Genomic DNA, 24140 nt, shown 5'->3' with positions numbered 1-24140 from the left:
TTCCCCCTGTCCCATCCCAAATCCTTATCCATATCTCTTCCAAGTGCTATATAGTCGTAATGGCTTGGCGTTTTCTCCTGATAATTCCATTCCCTTCAGTTGTTGACTATGTATTATGTATGAGTTGTTTGTATACTATGGGTTGTTCAAAAAAAAAAAGTCACGGTGTAAACGTCAAATTTCAAAAAAGTTCAATGAACTGACAAAATACCTTTTGTTTTCTTATTAAAACTTTGTTGGCACTATTCAAAGTATCCTCCGAAGCATTGCCTATTACAAAGAGGAAAACATAATATTCTTGGCGTTGGAACAGTTGGTGAAAACAGTGCAAAGTGAACAGCAGTGGAAACAAACTTTACCTAACATTGTGTAGTTTGTTGACAGAGTTGGAAGGGTCAAGAGTATTGGCCCGATAACTGTAGCTGGAGCACCAGGATGTTGCTGCAGTCTTTATTAACTCAATTATCGTTTTGTAAATGTTATTTTTAGTTTGATATTCAACGATGAGAAACATTGGGAATATTACCGAGAGACTAAATGTTACCCAAAAATGTTATATCAGTGTTTCTTGAACAAATTTATTCTATAGTTTTCATGTTCTCTTTCTGGTAAGGAGGCTAAATAATTTAGTCTTCAAATTTTATTATCCAATTTTAATGGGCCTTATGTTTTTCATTTAAGGGCTCGTTTTGCTGAAGAACTCTCCAACATCTTCGGAAGAAGGGGGAAGATGAATGCAGATTTACATCTGGCTGTCTGTCTTCCAAGCAGGATGAGGAAATCTTAGGTGTTACCAAGTAGATTGGGTAATAATACCCTACATTTTCAATGATTGCTTGGGGTAAACTCGTAGCTTACACACACACACACATTAGGTGTGTGTAAGCTGCAAGTTCTGTAAGATGTACCTATGTGTAAGCTTACCCTTTCACGCGAGCAGACTTCGAATAGGGTTATAATAGAAATGATTACAGGGTATAGCAGGGAATTTGCTATCAGTCTTCACTGTATGTACCTGTGTGTGAATTAAGCTACCATACCTCACTCCCTGTACCTGTAGGTGAATTAAACTACACTCACTGTAGGTGTAGTAAGATACCAGACCTAACTCAATGTAGCTTTTATCTTTCAACAAAATTGTTGCAGTCCAGTGTAAAATTATGTACTTAAAAAAAATCGAATTTTCTGTTAGTGTTTACAGGAAAGCCTATTTTCTGTCAATGTTGTCCTTGTATAAGCTTCTCATTACACACGCCTCTTCATTATACACGCTAGCATACGTGTAAAATGCAGTATCTTAAAAAAACAGCATATAATGCATAAAGTCAAGGCCTGGGAGTCGTCGGAGAGGGCTCCAGCTACACTATGACTCCCAGGAGCTCAAGAAGCACTCAGCGAGGACAGAAGGCGGTGCCTGATGGCCGCCTAGTGACCTCGGCGGTCACAGCTTCTCCACACCCAACACTCACTCTGCCACCAGAAGCAGTCGCAAAGGTCAGATAAAAAAACACAAACTATCGCCTGAGTACGGGAAAAGAATGTTCAAGCGCGGGTCTGGCGGGAGCTGGAGTTTAGTGTGTGACCAGCGGTGGAGGAGGACGGACGTGTGGCCTGCTCGCTGCCACTCCGTCACTGAAGAGGGTACAGGGGCCACTCCCACACACACGCCGTCTACGCCTTGAACCTCAAGGCCATTCTCGACTGGCAGTTATATTCCTTTGCTGCTTTGTACACATATAGTGGCAGGGATGGCAAATGCTTTATCAGAAAAGTAAATGGCAATATATCCTTTTATAATCACTAAAAGGACGATTATTTTTTAATTAACAGTGATAATAGAGAGAACTTGGGCTTAGGCATTTTTATACCTATTAATTATATACAAAAATTACTCATTAACATCTGGAAACAATTAATGAATTCATAGACACAAAAAATTAACATTCATCACATTGAGTTCTTTCATTTTAACTTTAACCAGAGATATTAGATACTTGCAACCTAATGTTAATAACACTGAATTTCAATTGTAAATTGTAATTGGATTGCCAGACACTTATGGTGTGTGGAAAGAAAATGTTACACCACCTCACATGATGCGAAAATCCCTCACATTAGTGACCTTAAGAGTTCGTATGTCTCACGAAATGACTTTGTAAACGCCACATTCAAGGTTTGAGAAGAACTTTCATTGAAAAAATACGGTATTTTGAGAAATTCGTTAGGCAAGGGAACTGTTTACGAAATTATAGAACACGGAAACTGTTAGTGAAGTCCGGAAGTCACGGAATATAGACGAAAATTCGTGTGCAACCAGAACAGTAAGCGAGAGTCGGCAAGGATAAAAAAAAAAGAGTTAGTGAGAGAAACAGTGTGTTCTGTCGCTCTTGGAGAAGTGCAACAGTGGGGGGGTTGAGGAGAAGAGTGGGTGTTGGAGTAGTGTGTGTCTCTCAAGAGTCATGAGGAGCGCTGTGAGGAGCGGTATGAGGACCGTATTTACGGCTCTTCTCCTGCACTACTACATGGCAGGTGAGTCGACTCTCACTCATTCTCTTCATCAGAAAAAAAACGATTCCAGACAAAATTGTCATAACACACACACACACACACACACACACACACACACGCACACACACACACACACACACACACACACACACACACACACACACACACACACACACACACACACACACACACACACACACACACACACACACGCACACACGTATATGGTATAATCAAGGTCTTCTTACAATTCTGACAGTGCCAATGGTCAGCTGACTTGTGTTAAAATGTTTACAAATTCTTTAACTTTGATAAGCAAAGAAAATTATGCCTGCCAGAATATGGATTCAAATCATAAAAGAAAACAGAGAAAGCTTACCACAGCTGGAAAAAAAAGTTTACGAGGTGCTTAAGCTTACACTTTGTTTCACTAGGATATTAGCTTGTGGGAAGATTAAAGCACATTAGTAATGGGAGATTTGTACACAATTGTTATTAAATGCAGCTTTGTTGAAAGTAAGTTTTGAATGTAGGAGGAATGAGGTTCTTTCCTCTTTTGATGTTATTTTGTACTCATTGAAATATTTTGTTACTCGATAGATATCTGCGTGTGGGTGTGTGGGGAGGAGGGTGTGTGTGTGTGTGGGGGGGGGGGAGGAGTGTGTGTGTGTGTTGGGAGAGTGTGTGGGGGATGAGTGAGTGTGTGGGGGAGGAGAAAGTCCCATCCCAAATCCATATCCTGACCCCTTCCAAGTGCTATATAGTAATATATATGGCGCTTGGCGCTTTCCCCTGATAATTTCCTCCTCTCCCTCACGTAGTCCGCCTGATCTGTCAGCAGCGCACAACGACAGCTTTGTCAGCAGCGCACAACGACAGCTTTGTCAGCAGCGCATAACGACAGCTTTGTCAGCAGCGCACAACGACAGCTCGTCATGGATATGGAAGCATTATCAACGCTTCACACAACTCTTTCACGAACGACCGTCGGATATTTTTCGCAATTCGAGTTGGAGAGAAATCTATATTTTTGTTTGGAAATTCGTGTTACTCCATAAAATAGAATATCTAGAAAACGAGAGAGAGAGAGAGAGAGAGAGAGAGAGAGAGAGAGAGAGAGAGAGAGAGAGAGAGAGAGAGAGAGAGAGAGAGAGAGAGAGAGAGAGAGAGAGAGAGAGAGAGAGAGAGAGAGAGAGAGAAAGAGAGAGGGGTCATGAAAGAAAATCATAATCTCTGTTCCTTACTTTTGGGTCACACTGGTGGAAAATTATAACTTGTTTTTCCCCATTTCATATACGGAAAAGACGTTTATTAAAATATAACAGAGAAATAAATTATTACAAACTATTTTGTATTATAGTAAATGCTTCTCACACTTATTAGAGTAGTTTTATAACAAAATAATTACCACTGATACTTGTTCCAGCAGAAATACTTATGAAAGTTCTATTTACATTCAATAGAAACTCGAAGCGCAGAGGATAAATATAGAATAAAACTAAATATAGAATAAATAAATATAGCAAAACAGAACCCGGAACAATGAGCTCAAGTTGGCTTCAATGAATAGAATTAGGTAAATACTGGATTAGAAATAAGCTTATAGGATTGTGGAGCACTTTTAAGATTATTTTCAACGTGATTATACGTTATTATAATCACGTTGTAGTTAACAATTATAATACTACAATATAATAGTGTAGTTAACAATTAATAGATGTTTTGAATGGGTTAATGGACTTTAGTAGTTTCATACATTTGTACGTTCTGACTGCTACTTTCACCACAATGGGTTCGTTACCCCTTGACAAAAATATATTTTTTCTCGTTTTCTAAACACACACACACAAACACACACACACACACACACACACACACACACACACACACACACACACACAAATGGAATGCATTAGGCAATGATGTGGTGAAGGCTTATTCCATACACAGTTTGAAGTGTAGATATGATAGAGCCCAATAGGCTCAGGAACCTGTACACCTGTTGATTGACGGTTGAGAGGCGGCACCAAAGAGCCAGAGCTCAACCCTCGCAAGCACAATTAGGTGAGTACTCACACTTCAGTTTTAAAATTAGTGAACAAGTAGAATAAAATGAATGGATATATAAGGTATATGAACAAAACATTTTTAATGTTTGCAAAATCAGTACCTATTTAAATAGACAATTAAAAAGGAGGGACCCAGAAGCTTTAGCTTACTTTATAATCTCATTATTGGTGAGTAAACAACTCAACTCACACAAACACACAAAGCAAACAATTATACAGAATGTTCTTCCTTCTCCGACGCGTTCACTCACACACAACTTCATGAACATGGACGGGGACACACACACGCGCATGTGACAGGCAGTAGCAGACACAAACACATGACAAACACAACCAGACACAAGCAAACACGAGAAACACCAACAGACACTTACAAACACTCGACAAATACAAATTGACAAACACAGAAACCTGTAAACACCAGCTGACACATGACAAACACCACCAGACACACACAAACACATGACAAACACACACACTCCCACAACAAACACACACAAACTCATGACAAAAACACACAATCCCACACAACTAACTACAAAACCTCCTTCTTGGAAACAAAGACATCAACAACTCCCACAAACATATCCTCCCTATCTAAAACAAATCATCGAAGCAATTATTTTTGTAATGAATAAATATCAGTGTTTATACCTAATTTACCACAACAAAAAATTGTCGAGGATATTGCTAGAGTATTCCGGCAGTAAGTAGTTTAATATGCGGCGAGTAATGGATTAAATAGTCACATCACTGAATAAATTACCTGCGTTAAATATTCTGATACAGTGGACACAAAGTATTTTTTTCCCCGTGGAAGGTAATGAGGCAAAGCTACCGTCATGTGTCGAGCTCTGATTAATGTCGCAAATTAATTTAGGATAATGATGTGTGTATATCTATCTATATATATATATATATACATTCATACATTCATACATACAAATATACATGCAGACATACATATATGTATTCGTGAAGCTTGAATGGTCCCCCAAGCTAACATGCATCTGTAAACCTCTTTATCCTTGAAGGATTCGAACCCGGACAGCCAGAATTCCATGCTCCTTGGTGTATTCAGTACTGTTACCACTAGACAACACTGTGAATATATATATATATATATATATATATATATATATATATATATATATATATATATATATATATATATATATATATATATATATATATATATATATATATATATATATATATATATATTTATCCATGTGGATGGTACTTATCGTTGTTTATGGGGTCCCTCAGCCTCGCAGAAGATAGCATGCATCACCCGTGGGAGCCTAGTGAGGTGGCGAGAAAAGAAGAGCTTCTGATATCAGTCACAGGTAAATCATACGAACAATATTTAGAAATTTATGATATCTGTTCGTCTCGTTATCATTTATGTTATGTTATCAGTGTAAAGTTACGAGAAGCTGGAGAACTCTTGGCTAAGATTCATCAAATACTTTTCCTGTTTTCTCGACAATGACACTTAAGTCTGGATTTAAGTCAAAGTTTGCGAGTTCTAAATCGAGCCAAATAGTTCTAAAGCGAGTTAAAGATTTCTAAGGCGAGTTAAAGAGTTTAAAAGCGAGTTAAGTAGTTCTAAGGCGAATTAAAGAGTTCTAAGGGGATTTATAGAGTTCTATGGCGAATTAAAGAGTTCTAAGACGAATTAAAGAGTTCTAAGGCGAATTAATATGTTCTAAAGCGTGTTAAAGAGTTCTAAAGCGAGTTAAAGAGTTCTAAAACGAGTTAAAGAGTTCTAAAGCGAGTTAAAGAGTTCTAAAGCGAGTTAAAGAGTTCTAAAGCGAGATAAAGAGTTCTAAAGCAAGTTAAAGATTTTATGGCGCATTTAAGAATTCTAAAGCGTGTTAGAGAGTTCAAATGCGTGTTAAAGAGATCTAATACGAGTTAAAGAGTTCTAAAGCGAGTTAACGAGTTCTAAAGGGAGTTAAAAAGTCTAAAGCTAGTTAAAGAGTTCAAAAGCGAGTTATAAAGTTCAAAAGCGAGTTAAAGAGTTCAAAGGCGTGTTAAAGCGTTCTAACGCAGGTTAAAGAGTTCAAAAGCGAGTTACACGGTTCAAAAGCTGGTTAAAGAGTTCAACAGAGTTCTGTCGCAGGACGAATAGGACGAGCTATAAGGTCGTAATTTGGCTGAGGACGACCTGGTGGTGTTTTAATTGGAGGCCGTGAACTCTGAAACGACTGAACTGCCATGATCGAGGATTGACGAACAAGGCAATTGAAGTGTGCTTGATGACTCCGGAATTCAGGGGTTGGGGTGATTTACAACCTTCAGATCACAACCCACAGATCACAACCCACAGGTCACAACCTACAGGTCACAACCCCATGGTCATAACCCACAGGTCACAACCCTATGGTCATAACCCACAGGTCCCAACTCACAGGTCACAACCCACAGGTTGTGATTCAAATTCTTATCAACAATATATCGTGATTCAACCCAAATTCTTAATCTGACCCCTTCCCAGTGTTATATATTCGTTATTGCTTGGCGCTTTCTCCTGATGATTCAATGCGTCAAACATGCTCTGAAAGGGGTGTTTAGATAGCCAGTTTCTGCTGGCCAAGATAACCTCTCCTGGCCGCGTCCCCACTAAACAGTACTTAAGCACGAACATAATCTCAACCTCCCCCAATCCCCTATCCCTCGGGCTGATTCACTATCCCTGCCCTGATCCGCCCTGACACCGCCCTAATCCCTCCACTAGTCATATTAAGCTTGTTCTGAGCTGGGATCCTCGTGCTGTATAATCACACTGGACCTTAAGACCCAGCAGGCAAGGGAGCTACCAAGCTTGAGTCGTGATGTTATCTACTCTGTATCTGCCCCTTTGTCTTCCCCTCTCTCTCCTCTCCTACAGAGTACTGGAGCGTCGTGTGATGTAAGTATAAGCCAAGTGACACCTGAGAGAGAGAGAGAGAGAGAGAGAGAGAGAGAGAGAGAGAGAGAGAGAGAGAGAGAGAGAGAGAGAGAGAGAGAGAGAGAGAGAGAGAGAGAGAGAGAGAGAGAGAGAGAGAGAGAGAGAGAGAGAGAGAGAGAGAGAGAGAGAGAGAGAGAGAGAGAGAGAGAGAGAGAGAGAGAGAGAGAGAGAGAGAGAGAGAGAGAGAGAGAGAGAGAGAGAGAGAGAGAGAGAGAGAGAGAGAGAGAGAGAGAGAGAGAGAGAGAGAGAGAGAGAGAGAGAGAGAGAGAGAGAGAGAGAGAGAGAGAGAGAGAGAGAGAGAGAGAGAGAGAGAGAGAGAGAGAGAGAGAGAGAGAGAGAGAGAGAGAGAGAGAGAGAGAGAGAGAGAGAGAGAGAGAGAGAGAGAGAGAGAGAGAGAGAGAGAGAGAGAGAGAGAGAGAGAGAGAGAGAGAGAGAGAGAGAGAGAGAGAGAGAGAGAGAGAGAGAGAGAGAGAGAGAGAGAGAGAGAGAGAGAGAGAGAGAGAGAGAGAGAGAGAGAGAGAGAGAGAGAGAGAGAGAGAGAGAGAGAGAGAGAGAGAGAGAGAGAGAGAGAGAGAGAGAGAGAGAGAGAGAGAGAGAGAGAGAGAGAGAGAGAGAGAGAGAGAGAGAGAGAGAGAGAGAGAGAGAGAGAGAGAGAGAGAGAGAGAGAGAGAGAGAGAGAGAGAGAGAGAGAGAGAGAGAGAGAGAGAGAGAGAGAGAGAGAGAGAGAGAGAGAGAGAGAGAGACAGAGGCAGAGACAGAGAGAGAACGTGATATACACCTATGTACAAGGTGGTATAGGGAGATGTATCAGCTTATTCTAAATATTCAATGGATTGCAACATCAAGTTATTCCTGACATGAGCACACATGTATGTAGCAAGGCCAGGTTCAGAGTTTAATAGTCCTGCTTGTAACCAAACACCAGCTACAACTCTCAGTTAGAATCAAACACACGAGGCAACTCTAGCTTATACCCGAACACCAGAGGTAATCCGCTGTTATAACCAAGCACTTGCTGCAATTCTTGTTTAACTACCTGCAGCTGTCATAGCCAGACACCACTTGCAGCTGTCAATACCAGACACCACCTGCAGCTGTCATAACCAGACACCACCTGCAGCTGTCATAACCACACTACCTGCAGCTGTCATAACCAGACACCACCTGCAGCTGTCATAACCACACTACCTGCAGCTGTCATAACCAGACACTACCTGCAGCTGTCATAGCCAGACACCACCTGCAGCTGTCATAGCCAGACACTACCTGCAGCTGTCATACCCAAACACCACCTGCAGCTGTCATAGCCAGACACTACCTGCAGCTGTCATAACCACACACCACCTGCAGCTGTCATACCCAAACACCACCTGCAGCTGTCATACCCAAACACCACCTGCAGCTGTCATTCCCAAACACCACCTGCAGCTGTTATAACTATATATCACATGCAGCTGTCTGTTATTTTCAATCATCAGATGCATCTATAATTACTGTTCTCGGTACAGGCATGCAAGTAGAGATAATTGTGGCCGGATTTCCAGAATGATAGAACCATTCCTTGTCTGGCTTTCTGGAAATTACACGTTTCTTGGCATTTCTTACGAAAATATTAAGAATTGGAAAATTAATGTGCGACGCAAGACGATGTTTAACCCAATTATGAAATTTCTTTCTTAATTATGGAATCTTTCTTCATTTATGAACTCTGTTTTCAATTATGATTTTTTTACTGGATTCAAGATTGTCATTGTCACTGCGTAATGGCATGTTAAAATTAGCAACTTTTTCAACTTTTTTATAATTGATGTTGAAATTACAAAGACTTTTCCTATTTTTGTTCTCTCTCATTGATTATTTGTTCATTAATTTTATACTGGTACCATGTCCCCAGAAGTAGGTATCACTGGGATACATTACATAATAATATATTACATAATAATTGTATTACGTAATAATGATTCCAGTGATCAGCACTAGATCAGCTTAGCTGTTCGTGCTACTGTGGTTCCTTATACATAAAGGAATTTTTGCTGTCGATGGAGGTAAAATGGCGGCCGGAATGATTGGCAGTTTTTGTTTTGTTTTATATAGTGTATAGCGTTCAGTGTATTTGTGTTAAGTGAAATTGTAGACAAATTATTTCTACTGCAAGTTGCTCTTACAAGAGCAGTTTACGAAACAATGGATGTGTGAAGACACTAAGTTACAATAACTTGCTGGTTTCATGAAGACAGTAAGTTAAAATAACGTGATTGAAAATTAAACACCAAACCCCACACACCTGGAAGTGGGAACATTTCGGCCATGATAATCATCAATAATGAACAGAAACGCTGTCACTTCCCCACTTCAGATGTGTGGGTTGGCTGTCCAATGGATACGTTAAGATTCAGGAAAGACCTTGATAAATATGGGTTTGGAAACATGATTGTTAAATTGTGGAACATATTACCGGGTACTATAATAGACGTGGGATACTTTTATTGTTTCAAACGTAGGCTAGACACACACACACACACATATATATATATATATATATATATATATATATATATATATATATATATATATATATATATATATATATATATATATATATATATATATATATATATATATATATATATATATATATAAATGAGTCTGGTTGGATATAAAAAAGTGCTGCCCCTGATGGGCCATGCAAATTCTGCAATTTCCTTAATTCAGATTTTGTACTGTGTATACATTTTGAATGACAAATTTACACTACATGAGATTCTCATGAAAAATATATTTCAGAGAAAACACTCTTTATCTCTAGATTTATCCACCTCGCAGCATCCATGGGCTTCTATTGATGTTGGGAATTACTAGCAGTAAAATACACTATTTGTAAAACTTTAATCTATCGTGGACGAGCGCCCAGGACGAGATACTCTGAATGAAACTGGTGGTGGTGAAAGGCCTGTCCACTAGATAAGGGACTCATGCCCCCATGTTTCTGGTTTTGGAAATTCCAGTCTTCCTATTTCTATTCCATTGACGTCCCAGATATTTGCAAGCTCCCGAATCAGAGCAGTATGACGGCTAATTATTATTGGTTACTCCAGCATACTTTCAAAACTTACATTAATTTTCATTATAGAAGATACTTAGCTTACAAAAAGAAAGGCTATTTTTCACAATTTGTTTAATCAAAATTACAAAAAAATTATTTAAATATTCTATCTGCACTTTAATGCTAAGGTAACCTCAATGATGAATTAATCTCAAAAACTCAAAGATCTTTACATAGGAAATATTTAGGATGGAATACTATTTTTCACTCAAGCTTAGTACAGGTTAGTTTCAACAATAATAGTATAATTCTTAACTGAAAAAATTATTTATTTTATGAAGACAGAAGATTTTTTCGAATTTAACCTCACTAACTAGCTACGACAGATCTCTGCTAGGGTTGGAGATTTTAGAAACACGAAACATTAGTGTTGATTACGAGTACACGTGTTTAATTATGGTAGAAAGTATTTTACATATTTCTAAAGTACAAGGAAAGCTGTTTTATCTGATAGTTGCGGGTTGTCGTCTGTTAAACCACGAGACATAAGCCCAAGAAGCTAAAGATAGGTTTAGAAGATTTGTGTCTCAAGTGAGTTATAGGAGTGAAACAAAAATTCTTATACAACATTGACTAAAGCCCTGTTTGGGGCCTTTCTACAGCATAAATTTTTTCCATGAAGACAGTAAGTTAAAATAACTTACTGGAACCATGGATCACATGGTCTGCAAAATAAATTTCCTGTTAAAATTTTATATTATTAAGTCGAAATTTACTTAGAAGGGTGGATTTTCCGGGTTTCTGCTTAACTGTGTGTGGTGTTAATGTACAAAATATTTGTACAGGCAACATGGTGTTTTGGATTTGAAATTGTTCAGTATTTTTGCATAATATGTAATAAAAAGAACATTAAATCATTATTAGAGCAAACTATTCAGTTGATTTCATAGTTATAATATTTGTATAACTAAAACTGAATGAAACTGTGGAATACATACCTTGCAAATTGTTGATGCCTATAAGATGCATTTGGAGTTAATGGAGTATTATGCTCTGGATTTATAACAAGCTGTGCCATATATTTCAGGGTCAGGAGTCAACAACCAGTTACCCAACAACGAACGAAACGTGTACATCTTTTCTCAATCTTTGGTGGTTTTTGTTTACATTTATGAAACCGTTTACGAGCATCGGAACTTCCCAATCAACTGTTGTTATTGATATCAACAGCCTCCTGGTGCTTCGGAGCTCAGAAACTGTTAAATATATGTAAGCAAAGTCGTCAAAAATTGAGGAAAGATGGACAGGTTTCGTAAATACTTGCATAACTGCTTGATCAATCCTTGTCCCGAGAGTTGCTAAGTCATAATTATGTGAAACGACATATATAGCATTGTAGCACTGTGAAATATAGTGCCCTGTAGCCTTCCTTGTAGCACTGACCATATAATCTAAACCCAATTAAGATCATTCGTATATATATTGAATCCTTAAATGAAGCACACCCGCGATCCTACGCCTATTATATTATATGCATAACATCACAGCATTTGGCTTTGCTCCTGCAATGAACATGTTGAACACAAGAAATTGTCGTGCAAGAAGAGGACTGAAGTGATATAGTAGCGACTCTCACAACTTTAGTACACAGAAACCATAATTAGTGATCAGAGGCTGTTTTTAGGCATGCAAGGCGGCTCCTATTAAGCACAAGTACACTCATTCATATATATGTCTAACCTTTACTTACAGTAATCCAGCAACGTAATTCCTATTATGATTCCCGGTAACTTGTTCCATGCTGATATCGAATATTTTTTGGGGGTGAACATATGAATTAGGAACTGGGCGCCTATTGAGCCATGCGAGCTAGTTCCTATTTTACACCCATTTCATGTTATTCATATATGTGTTGAATCTGTGCTCGAAGCTCTCCCAGCGATCCTACGCCAATAATATTACTCGGCTATTTGCTCCATGTCAGATAGAATATTCTTTATGTCCGAACCCAAAACTGAATACGTGTTACCCCAACCACTCTCCTCCTCGTTCTGGTTCAACTAACTTTAGCGAACTCCCGCTACTGTCTTGCTAGACTTATACGTCACGCAACTCACACAAACTAAACAGGATTACGTTTAGATTATGTGTTTTTCTTGTGTGTAGCTTGGAAATAGAGTTTTGTATTGTTATTGATGGCTTTTATGACCGGATGCTGTTACGGATTTTATATACAATATTTTGGAAGTTGGAAAATATATGCGACGTCAATGATAATTTAAATAGTGAATTTTCCAGTGTAATTCCATGACACTTACTTGAAAATTTACTGAATGTGTTTATTATATTTGCTAGTATATATTTTTTTCCATGCGACTTTAAATGCTCCTTCACCATAAGTATCATTTGAGTTATGCTCTGATTGGCAAATAATTGTAACGCTTATCTAACAACAAAATAAGTGGCCAAAGAAGATAAAAAAAATACGTCTGTTTCTTTCTGATGGGAAGATCAAAATGTCACTATGACAAAACCATCCTGAGTGATGGAAGCATCTTTGTGACTATTGTGTGTGCTTGCACAAGTTCTTGGCAAGAGGCTTGGAGACTCTGGGTGCTTGGAGTAAATGTGCACTTAAGTGCCTGATGGAGATGGGAGAGGAACTTATTAGGCAAGCTAGAGACTCCCTAAGAGCAGCCAGTTTTCTGTTCCAGCACTACCTTGCAGCACTTCTTTGTAGCACCTCTTTGTAGTACTTGCTTGTAGCACTTCCTTGCAGCAATTCCTTGCACCACTTCCTTGTAGCACTTCCTTGCACCACTTCCTTGTAGCACTTCCTTGAAGTTATTCCTTGTAGCACTTCCTTGTAGCACTTCATTGTAGCTCTTCCTTGCAGCACTTTCTTGCCGCACTTCCATGCAGCACTTCCTTACAGCACTTCCTTGTAGTACTTCCTTGCAACACTTCCTTGTAGCACTTCCTTGTAGCACATTCTTGTAGCTCTTCCTTGTAGCACTTCCACGTAGCACTTCCTTGTAGCACTTCCTGCTGTATCTTGGCCAAGACAACCACCGCAGCTGGATTTTTACCTGTGATATTTAGAGATATATATTCTGTAATCTGAACTGTAATATGTCATATATATCGATAATATACGATTACAACCTGTCTCGCCTCATTTATCTACCAGAGACATAACTACAGTTTGAATATATCTATCTATCTATATTTATATATATATATATATATATATATATATATATATATATATATATATATATATATATATATATATTTTCATGTTTTCTAATGCACTTGCGGAGTTTCACCTGATGCACATGTTCACCAAGCAGTAAATTCGTACCTCGTGAGGTTGACAATTGTTGTACTCACCTAGTTGTGCTTGCAGGGGGTTGAGCTTTGGCTCTTTGGTCCCTCTTCTCCACTGTCACCCCACAACTGTTGTGGGTTGCATCCTTGGGAAGATTAGTAGTTGGTTTGTTATCTCCGACAAAAGGAAGCCACAAACTGTACCATCTAAATCTAAGTCTAATTCTTGAGTAAACAGGTTATGATTACAGACATCTTACGTTATTATTGTGAATTTATCTCAGCGAAATAATTCACTGCAAATATGTGCAAACTAATCCAAACTAACGTAATGAACAGGTTTTTACTAACCCAATTATAAACGTGCAAAATGTACATTTATGAATAAAGTATATCTATCTATCTATCTCTCGATCTAGGTCATGCTGGCGGCAGTCCTGGAATCTCAGATCTCAACTAACATTAATAAAAAAAATTTCCAGAATTCATTAGAGATGATTAAAAAAACTAGATATTCATAAAAACTTGGGGTTTCATGGTAGAGTGATGGTCTCGCTTCATGCAGGTCGGCGTTCAATCCCTGACCGTCCAAGTGGTTGGGCCCCATTGCTTCTCCCCCCGTCCCATGCTAAAATCCTTATCCTGACTCCTTCCAAGTGCTATATAGTCGTAATGGTTTGACGCTTTTCCCTGATAGTTCCTTTCCCCACCATGGCAATTCCCTCCCTACAATGGTTACATTTCACACCATTGTAAGTACTTCCCCACCATTTTATTTTCCTCCTTACCATGGTAACTTCTTCACTACCATTTTAATTCCCTTCCCACCATGGTAACTCCTTCCCTACCATTGTAACTGTCTCCCAACTCTGGTAATACTTCCCCATCTTGGTAATTTCTCCCCCACCGCGGTAACTCCTCCCCCACCATGGCCACATTGACTCCCCAGACAGACGGACAAAGAGACACCATTAGCTCCTAGCCAAAAAAATTCTTCCAGTCTCTTTATAAACATTATAAAAACTCGCATTTTTTTACTTAGTGGCCATTATAGACATTCAAGACTCAATTTTTTTTAACTTTCAATTAGAATCTGAGAGAGTATTCACTTTACATTCTCAAGACCGACTTACAGGATGTTTTAATCAAACTTCAGTCTCATAGGTTTTAAGAAATGCATGTTAATCATTCACGCGTCTCTGATATCTTCTTGAGGTTATCTTGAGACGATTTCGGGGCTTTTAGTGTCCCCGCGGCCCGGTCCTCGACCAGGCCTCCACCCCCAGGAAGCAGCCCGTGACAGCTGACTAACACTCAGGTACCTATTTTACTGCTAGGTAACAGGGGCATAGGGTGAAAGAAACTCTGCCGATTGTTTCTCGCCGGCGCCTGGGATCGAACCCAGGACCACAGGATCACAAATCCAGCGTGCTGTCCGCTCGGCCGACCGGCTCCGGCTCCCCCATGGTGAGGCATTGACTCTTTTAAACAATTTTCACTTTACAAAATAGGATGCAGTAAGAATATAGCATCAGTACCCAGTGGGATTAGTTAATACTTAACTAATCCTCAAAATAAGTTAAAATATATGAATACTTGCTTAAATAGAATGATGCCTATTAGTAATCAATTTACAAATCCAACCACAGTTTACTGAGTCTATATATCGAGAGATTGTGTTAGATTATATCAATTACTTTCCTTGTCTCTTATAGAGGAAACTGTACAGTTCTTTTTATCTTTTAGGTCATCAGTGATTTAAATTTAATTGATGTGTAAAGTGCCTTAAGCGAAAATTGATTCAGGTTGCAAGGTAACAACACGTTGCAAGGCAGTGACTCTGATGCTGAAGCATTGACTCCGATGGTGAGGCATTGACTCTGATGGTGAGGCATTGACTCTGAAGGTGAGGCATTGACTCTGATAGTGAGGCATAGACTCTGATGGTGAGGCTTTGACTCGGATTGTGAGGCATTGACTCTGATAGTGAAGCATTGACTCCGAAGGTGAGGCATTAACACTGGTGATAAGACATTTTTCTTATTGGTAGGACTTTGATTTTAGTGGTAAAATATTGATCTTAGTAGTTAGATATTAAACTTAGTGGTAAGACATTGATCTCAGTAGTAAGACATTGATGTTAGTAGTAAGACATTGATCTTAGTAGTAAGACATTCATATAAGTAGAAACACATTGATCTTAGTAGTAAGACATTGATCTTAGTGGTAAGACATTGATCTCAGTAGTAAGACATTAATGTCAGTAGTAAGACATTGATGTTAGTAGTAAGATGTTAAGTCTGCTTGGAAGAGGAAATCCTAAACAAGCAGCGTCGTTAGTGCCCACAGACAGAAAAAATATTTCAATATAGCATCTTTGATTATAGCAGTTATAGACTGTATCAATTTGCAATGTATCTTGATATGTATCAACGTATCTGTTATATATATCTATGTTATCATCATCTATATAATCTATGTTATTTACCCACCTATTCCAGCTAGAATTATTTGATTATTTTATCATTGAATATATCAGGAATTTTTTTTTATATAATTAACTGTATCAGTTAAATTATTAAATAACTAACTGTATTCGTTAATTGATTATGTAAATCATAGGAATAGTTAAATGTGAATATAACTGACATATAATTGATTGTCTCAATTAAATAAGTATATCATTATTAAACAAATAGGTTACTTTGATATATTAATAAATACAGTATCATATAATTGGTTATATCATCTTCAACTATGTCACTTAAATGGCTATACCTTCCTATTAACTACGCCATTTACACAACAAACGTTGCATTCAAGCAACACCTGGAAAAATAAGCAAATCGTTTTAAAAGTAAATATAGCAACTCATTCTATCCAACAAATCATGTATTCAATTTCATTTTTAATTTACATGTGAAATGTACGTTTGATGCTATAAAATTTGTTTGATTTCATGGGAAATTTGACGAAAAAATAATTTAGGTTTGAACACAATATATATATATATATATATATATATATATATATATATATATATATATATATATATATATATATATATGTATATATATATATATATATATATATATATATATATATATATATATATATATATATATATATATATATATGTATATATATATATATATATATATATATATATATATATATATATATATATATATATATATATATATATATATATATATATATATGTGTGTGTGTGTGTGTGTGTGTGTTCTTTTCTATGTATAATGCAGAATATAGTGCAAACATTTTCTATAAATAATTGAAATTTATATATTCAGCAAATTTATTAATAGTGGTATTTAGTGATTGAAATTATAATGTCACTACGGATTGGAAGCTATTGTAAACTATGTCTGACAACAGCTAACGTTTTTGTGGCTAGAGAACAGCTAACGTTACTGTGGCTAGACAACAGCTAACATTACTGTAGCTAGACAACAGCTAACGTTAGCTGTTTGTTAGAAATCGTAACGTTATCGTTATGATTTCTCGAGACTATTACGTGTACCATTGTCATGGTTTCATTCCTTTGAAACTTTAAAAAATACCTCTGGAGGATCAGTGATTCTAAATAGCTGGTTTTCTTGTCATTATTCGGCTCAAGTCTAAATAATGAAACAAAAGACTGTTAATGAGAGACTGTTTCTATTTTTGTGGTTATATATTCTTTGAACCTATATAAACAAACTATAAAATTATAAAATAAATAAACTATAAAAACATAAGACATAGAGAGACTGTGCACTAAACACCATTTTGAAGGCTGAGTCTGTGGAATAAATACTATACTAAGGATAATAAGGAATAAAGTGTATAAGGATTAAAGGACGATCTACTGAACGGTTTCGTGGAAATTCTGAAGTAAACCTTGAGTTCTGAATCCAGGAGATGAGAACGACCTGCTCAAGAATGATCTTACGAATACCAAATGAAAGTCTTTGAACTTGGAACAAGCAGTTCAATCAATCAATCAATTTTAGGGAGTTCAGACAATAGTGGGATGGATGAGTATCTAAAGAAAATTCAGTAGCTTCATGGATGACGAATATGAGTTAGGGCTGAGGGTGAATAGGTGAATATCCATTGAACTGGAGCTCAGAACACCATTCACCGATAATACAGAAGTCTTATGGGTGAACAGTAGAAAGTTGGTTGAAAGGCCAAGGACAATAGACAGACGGGTAAAAGGCATTCGTCAGGGTACAGGAGACCAGGAAAGATCGGAACGTCAAAACTCTCCCTATAAATATGTGGGCTGAGTTCCTTGTCTTCTGCCCCATTGTTCGCACTAATTCTCTTCACTCACAGCAACAATTTGAAAAGTAACACTTGATCTGACTCAAAATATCAAGCTGCAGATGAACTTTGAATCAATTTGGAAAATGTTGCAGAAGATATATTATCAAGGGTGCAACCTAGCCCTTAAAAATCTCTCCACCTGTTCTCCTATCCTCGCCCTGAAGGACCCATCCCCATCCGCCATCCAGAAAACCTCCAAGTCTATCCATGCAACCTCCAATCACTCACTTCACCTACCTTTCACTCTCCTTCAACGACTGCAATTTCTATTCTCATTTATGACATTGCCATTTGACCGCAGTCCACCAATCCGTCAAAATTGCTGGGGTCAATTACAAATTAAAACACCGTATTATTAACGTTTTTTGTAGAGGGGCTTGATATGTTAGTTGTGTTGGGTTTAATATGGTGAGAACTTGATGCACACACACACGATCAAGTCTAAATGGGCCCCGGAAGTTTGGGATAAAAATGTTGGCAGGGAACATAAATATTTCATTCACTTGGATAATCGGAGATTCGAACCTGAACTTAAAAAATAAAATACGAAAACGTTGTCCTAGCAACCAGGTCATAAATATTAGCATATTTGTATTCTAAATGAGTTGGTTTCACTACTTCTTCATCTGGTTGAATGGGATTGATATCAGGGATGACACCTCGACTAACACTGATTCAGCATTTATTTCTTGCAGAGAGGTATTTGCATAATTCCCAGCAACACCCGGATCTAATACATTTTCAACAGTCTTTAAATATTCCTCAAATGGACGTAAGAATTTAGAATAATGAATTGTGGTCTACATCACTCAAAGTAATATATCTCTCCTATATTATCCCGTGAAGACTTACATTTAGAATATTAATTATATTTCATGAATGTCAGTGTTTGATTATGGATTGCATTGAACAAAATGGTCTTTGCTATAAGTTTTATTAATGCCAAGTCTTTTAATGTTCAATAGGGAACGTTGGTCAGTTTCTATTGGACATGCAAGAAGACAAAATTTCATAGTTACATCAACTCTGTTAGATTGATTTCCGGTTCTTTGATTTCTCTCTACTCTAGTTTGATATCTGTTTCTTTTGACTTCCAGTCTGCTAGTTTGATATCTGCTTGTTCGGAACCTCCTCTGCTAGTTTGATATCTGCTTCTTCGGTAATCCCCTCTGCTAGTTTAATCTCTGATTGCTTAATCTGTTTAATCTTAAACTTTCCCATCTGTTAGTTTGATCACTCGTTAGTTCCCTTTCGAAATAGCATTATCTCTACTTGTTTGACCATCCCCTCTGCTACCCTAATATCTGCTTGTTTGGTCTCCTCTGCTAGTTTGCTCTACCTCCCCCTCTACTTGTTTAATATATGTGTGTTTATTTTCCGATCAGCTAGTCGGGACACTTTTTAACCTAATCTCTCATTCTGTGAGCTAAAGCTTCGTTGGTTAACCTCACTCCCAGCTTGTTTGAGATTCCTCACTCCCTTGAGAAAACTGTTGCTTGGTACATAATGAAACAACATTAGGAAACTCAGTTTTTGCACCAACTCGTCAAATTAGAGTAGTAATATTGGAATGTTTCTCGCTTCCGTAATGATCATAGAATATTACAACTTCAGATCAAGAATAGAAAGAAATAGTCGATTTTAGTTAGTTGTAAAATTTCTTTTAAATCAAAAGTAAATTTTCTACATTCATAATGTAAAAATAATCCACTGTTTATGAAAGAAAAGCGGTTTACACACGACTTACAACTGATGACGTCCGAACACTTCCGGAACAAGTGCTTCACTGACGACTTGTGTTCGAACCACAATTCTGTAAATGCTTCACCCACGTACTCTAAATACAAATAATCGCCAACAGAACCTAAACACCTAACTTAACTTCGCCTAACTATACATAGAATTTTTATGCATAACAATATTCATTTATATATGAGAACAAACCAATTTTTAATACACAGTATGTTAAAATTGATAAATGCGTCAGGGGAGGATGGCCGCTGCTTTAAACTGCCTAGTGTTTGGGGAGGACGGCCGCTGGTTTAAACCGCCTAGTGTGAGGACGGGTTGTCTGGGGAGGACGGCCGCTGCTCTAAACAGCCTAGTGTGAGGACAGATTGTAGTCTGACAGATCTCTACCCTGTGTAACTAATGAAATGTATATATGTTAGGTAGTATTAGATACGAATGGCTAGATCTGTGTTATAAATTGATGTATTTTATTGTGAGGACGGCCGCTGCTTTAAACAGCCTAGTGTAAGGACAGATTGTAGTCTGACCGATCTTTACCCTGTCTAACTAAAGAAATATTTATATATGTTAGGTAGTATTAGATACGAAAGGCTAGATCTGTGTTATAAATTGATGTAAAAAATAATGGGTATGAAAATAAAAACCAGGAACACAGCGGCGTCTGAGGGTCATAGCCAACATCATGCCTTACAACGGCAGTTTCGTTCAGTTTGACTGTGTGTGTGTCCGGCTCCAGTGATCAGTGAAGGTCCCACCCCAGCTGTGAGTGTCCGGCTCCAGTGATCAGTGTAGGTCCCACCCCAGCTGTGAGTGTCCGGCTCCAGTGATCAGTGTAGGTCCCACCCCAGCTGTGAGTGTCCGGCTCCAGTGATCAGTGAAGGTCCCACCCCAGCTGTGTGTGTCCGGCTCCAGTGATCAGTGTAGGTCCCACCCCAGCTGTGAGTGTCCGGCTCCAGTGATCAGTGAAGGTCCCACCCCAGCAGTGATGCACCGCAAGGCCAAAGATTGCAACAAGCTTGCCCCTAAAGATCTTACTGGACAATTGTTGTTGTTTTAGATTTAGCCACTCAGAACGAAATGTCCACGTAGCACGGGCTATAGTGAGCCCGTAAGTATAACGGACCGAATTACGCTTTGTTTATCACATCCGCGTGTGAGTAAATTGAGTAAATTACATCGACAATCAGTTATCTTCCATAATAAGGAGGATAACGAGGCTCGGGAAAGTATCGACATCAACAACTTCTTAACAGGTAAATGCCACATCCTTTGTAAGCTATATAATGATATTTGTGTTAGAGAAAAACGCTATTTTTTTACGAAACTATAATTGAAAATTGACAGAGACGCCTTTGGGGACAAGCTTGGACAAGCAAGCATTATTTTAAGGATGAGTTGCTATTTATCAAACCATACTCGTGAAATCAAATTTAGTAATATTTTGAATAGAAAAATAATATATTTGCTCAACAAAAATCAGTGTCAGATAAGATATTGGCAGTGAATTTTGTTAGGCCTAGTGAAGGGATGGGAACTATCAGGAGAAAGCGGCAAGTCATTACGACTATGGAGCACTAGGAGGGCGGTCAGACTAGGGATTTGGGATATGTTAGACTTTAGATATACTATATAAATATGTTATAGACTTTATAGGATATGTTATAGACTTTATAGGATATGTTATAGACTTTATATATATTTTAACTCTACTGTTAAAGGTATTTAAAGTGAGATGGTGAAGCATTTTCAGAAGAGAATCATGAATACAGAAAGTTAAATACTCACATGGAAAACTAAGAAAATGATCATTTCTGAGTGATGTGTGACAGATCTTTATAACCAGGAATAACTACAGGGTATAGATTTAAGGTCTTTGATTAGATAGCGGGCTGCACGAACACTGGTAACGTATGAATACTTTGTTGTGTATGAATACTTGATGAATACTTTCTTGTGTATGAGTACGCAGTTATGTATGATTTTTTTTAAGTACAAATAATTTGTAATGTATGAACACTTTTTGTATTAATATTTTTTGTATTAATACTTTGTTGTGGATGAATACATTGTTGTGTATGAATACTTTCTCTTGAATATAACATGATCTGCCTGGATGCCCAACCAGGCAGATCATGATTTGTGTATATATATATATATATATATATATATATATATATATATATATATATATATATATATATATATATATATATATATATATATATATATATATATATATATATATATAATATAATTTTTTTTTGCCGGGAAACTCCTGCAAGAGCCCTAAGCCTCTGGTTGGCCCACTAAGTGGTGCTTGTTTCTGTTTTACATGGGCGGTAAATGAGTATTTATGACTCACATGGTCGCTTCAGTTAGATTTTGTCCCATGTGTTTAAATTAACAACTTCTTCTGCTCTGTTGAATTTAAGTTGAAATCTAAATCGGTTTGCAACTCTGCACTGTGTTAGATAATGATACAGTGGTGTGTGTATATTTATTGTTGTTAAGTAAAACGGCTCATAGTAGGTTTAAATATTTAGGCTCTGTTATAAATATTTTATATTAAATGTACGCGAGGAAGAATTTAATTTACATGGATGAAGAATTTAAACACGTGCGCTTCAAACCAAGAAATATGTGTGAAACTAAGAAATCTTCGTAGGAAAATTAGTTTTTAAATTTATTTATTCAAGAGTTCTTACATTCTTGTACAGCTACTATCACGCAGAGCGTTGCGGGCAGGTCCTTAATCCAAATTTTTCCCCGGAATACGACCCGCCAAATCGTTTAACAACCAGGTACCCATTCACTGCTGGATGAACAGAGGCTACAGTTAATGATTGGTGCCCAGTATATCCTCCCCGGCTAGGAGGTGAACCTTGGCCGAAGCGCTAGCGAAGCGCCGTGTGAGTGCTTTACCCCTGCGCCACTGGGACTTCTACTGTAAAGAATCATTGGCAAATTTCTCTCTAATTCAGCTTGCGAATCTGCTGTGCTTAAGGATAGGCTGAGCAGGAAATGTTCTTGGTGCGTGAAATATGTATCACGTTTGTATACATGAACCTCAGTGTGGAGGGAGTTAATTTAGCATAAGCGGTGTGCTCGTGCTCACAAAACCACGCATTAAACCACCAATTTGAATAGTTTATCCCGTTCTTTATGCTAGACACGAGACTTGTCACTATTTAAACCACTTCTGGTTCGCCTTCCTTGCATGAGTTACGGTCACTAATCAATTGCACTTGCAATGTGACTTTGAAAGCCTTCAGCAGTGATTAAACAGTCACATCAGTTTAGTTATTTTTATTTGAATAAAGTTTTCAGTGAGTCACATTACTTTTGAAATACAAGCAGGGCAACAAACAGATATATCCTGCTGATATTTAAATGATAATAAAAACGAGCATTAATACCAGCGATAAATTTGGTATTTGGCATGTCTGTGGAGCCCAGCATGACCTAGATGCTATGGGATGATGTTTACATTTCACTAATTACCTCATAGAGAACTCAACACTAAATGTGGAATGTTTATGTCCACGAGAGTATGGATGACAATTTAAACTAATTTACACTATTTTAATTTATACTAATTTTCAATTCGTGTCTACAGACTTGCCTAAATTTGTTTGTTAAAATTCTGGACTGAGACATGAGTCGAACGAAATGGACACTAGGTACAGTACGGATGTACAAAATAGTGTACTGCGTATAGTGTACTGCGTATGGTACACAAAATAGTGTACCATACTATAGATATAGACTAACACTTACGGCTGTAGAAGTAGGCTGCCATCAGTCTCAGGAGACTATGGAGTTGTGCTCTGGTTGACGGTCTGGAGTTGCCTATCCAGGGCGCAAAGCCAGAGTAGGTTCATACGGGGAAGAAGCTGTTACCCATGTAGCAGGTCCTTTTCACGGGCCCGAAAGTCTCCTGTGTTAGTTTGGATGTAATGTATGGTAAACAATGTATATATTATATGTGGACAAATACGTCACTCTCTTGGTTTTCCAAGGAATTACATTATTTACACACCACACAGACCTCTAAACATAGGGCCCTACACAATACACATTCCTGGGTGTATACACTAAACTACACATCCCTGGGTATACACTGAACTACACACTATACATACCTGGG

General features: G+C 37.8%; 1 protein-coding gene across 1 annotated transcript in view; it reads left to right on the top strand.

Annotated features, from left to right (window-relative positions):
• Positions 1-1589: 1589 nt before the first annotated feature.
• Positions 1590-24140, top strand: part of LOC138354104 (cell adhesion molecule 3-like) — a 205923-nt gene continuing 183372 nt past the window's right edge. Inside the window, exon 1 of the mRNA XM_069307945.1 lies at positions 1590-2529. Within this exon, the coding sequence (XP_069164046.1) occupies positions 2460-2529 (70 nt within the window). The 5' untranslated portion in view covers positions 1590-2459. The remainder of the gene's footprint in view (positions 2530-24140) is intronic.

Source organism: Procambarus clarkii, chromosome 61 (assembly GCF_040958095.1).
Source record: "Procambarus clarkii isolate CNS0578487 chromosome 61, FALCON_Pclarkii_2.0, whole genome shotgun sequence".
In the NCBI taxonomy this organism is placed as follows: domain Eukaryota; kingdom Metazoa; phylum Arthropoda; class Malacostraca; order Decapoda; family Cambaridae; genus Procambarus; species Procambarus clarkii.
This window is presented reverse-complemented; position numbering and strand designations above follow the sequence as displayed.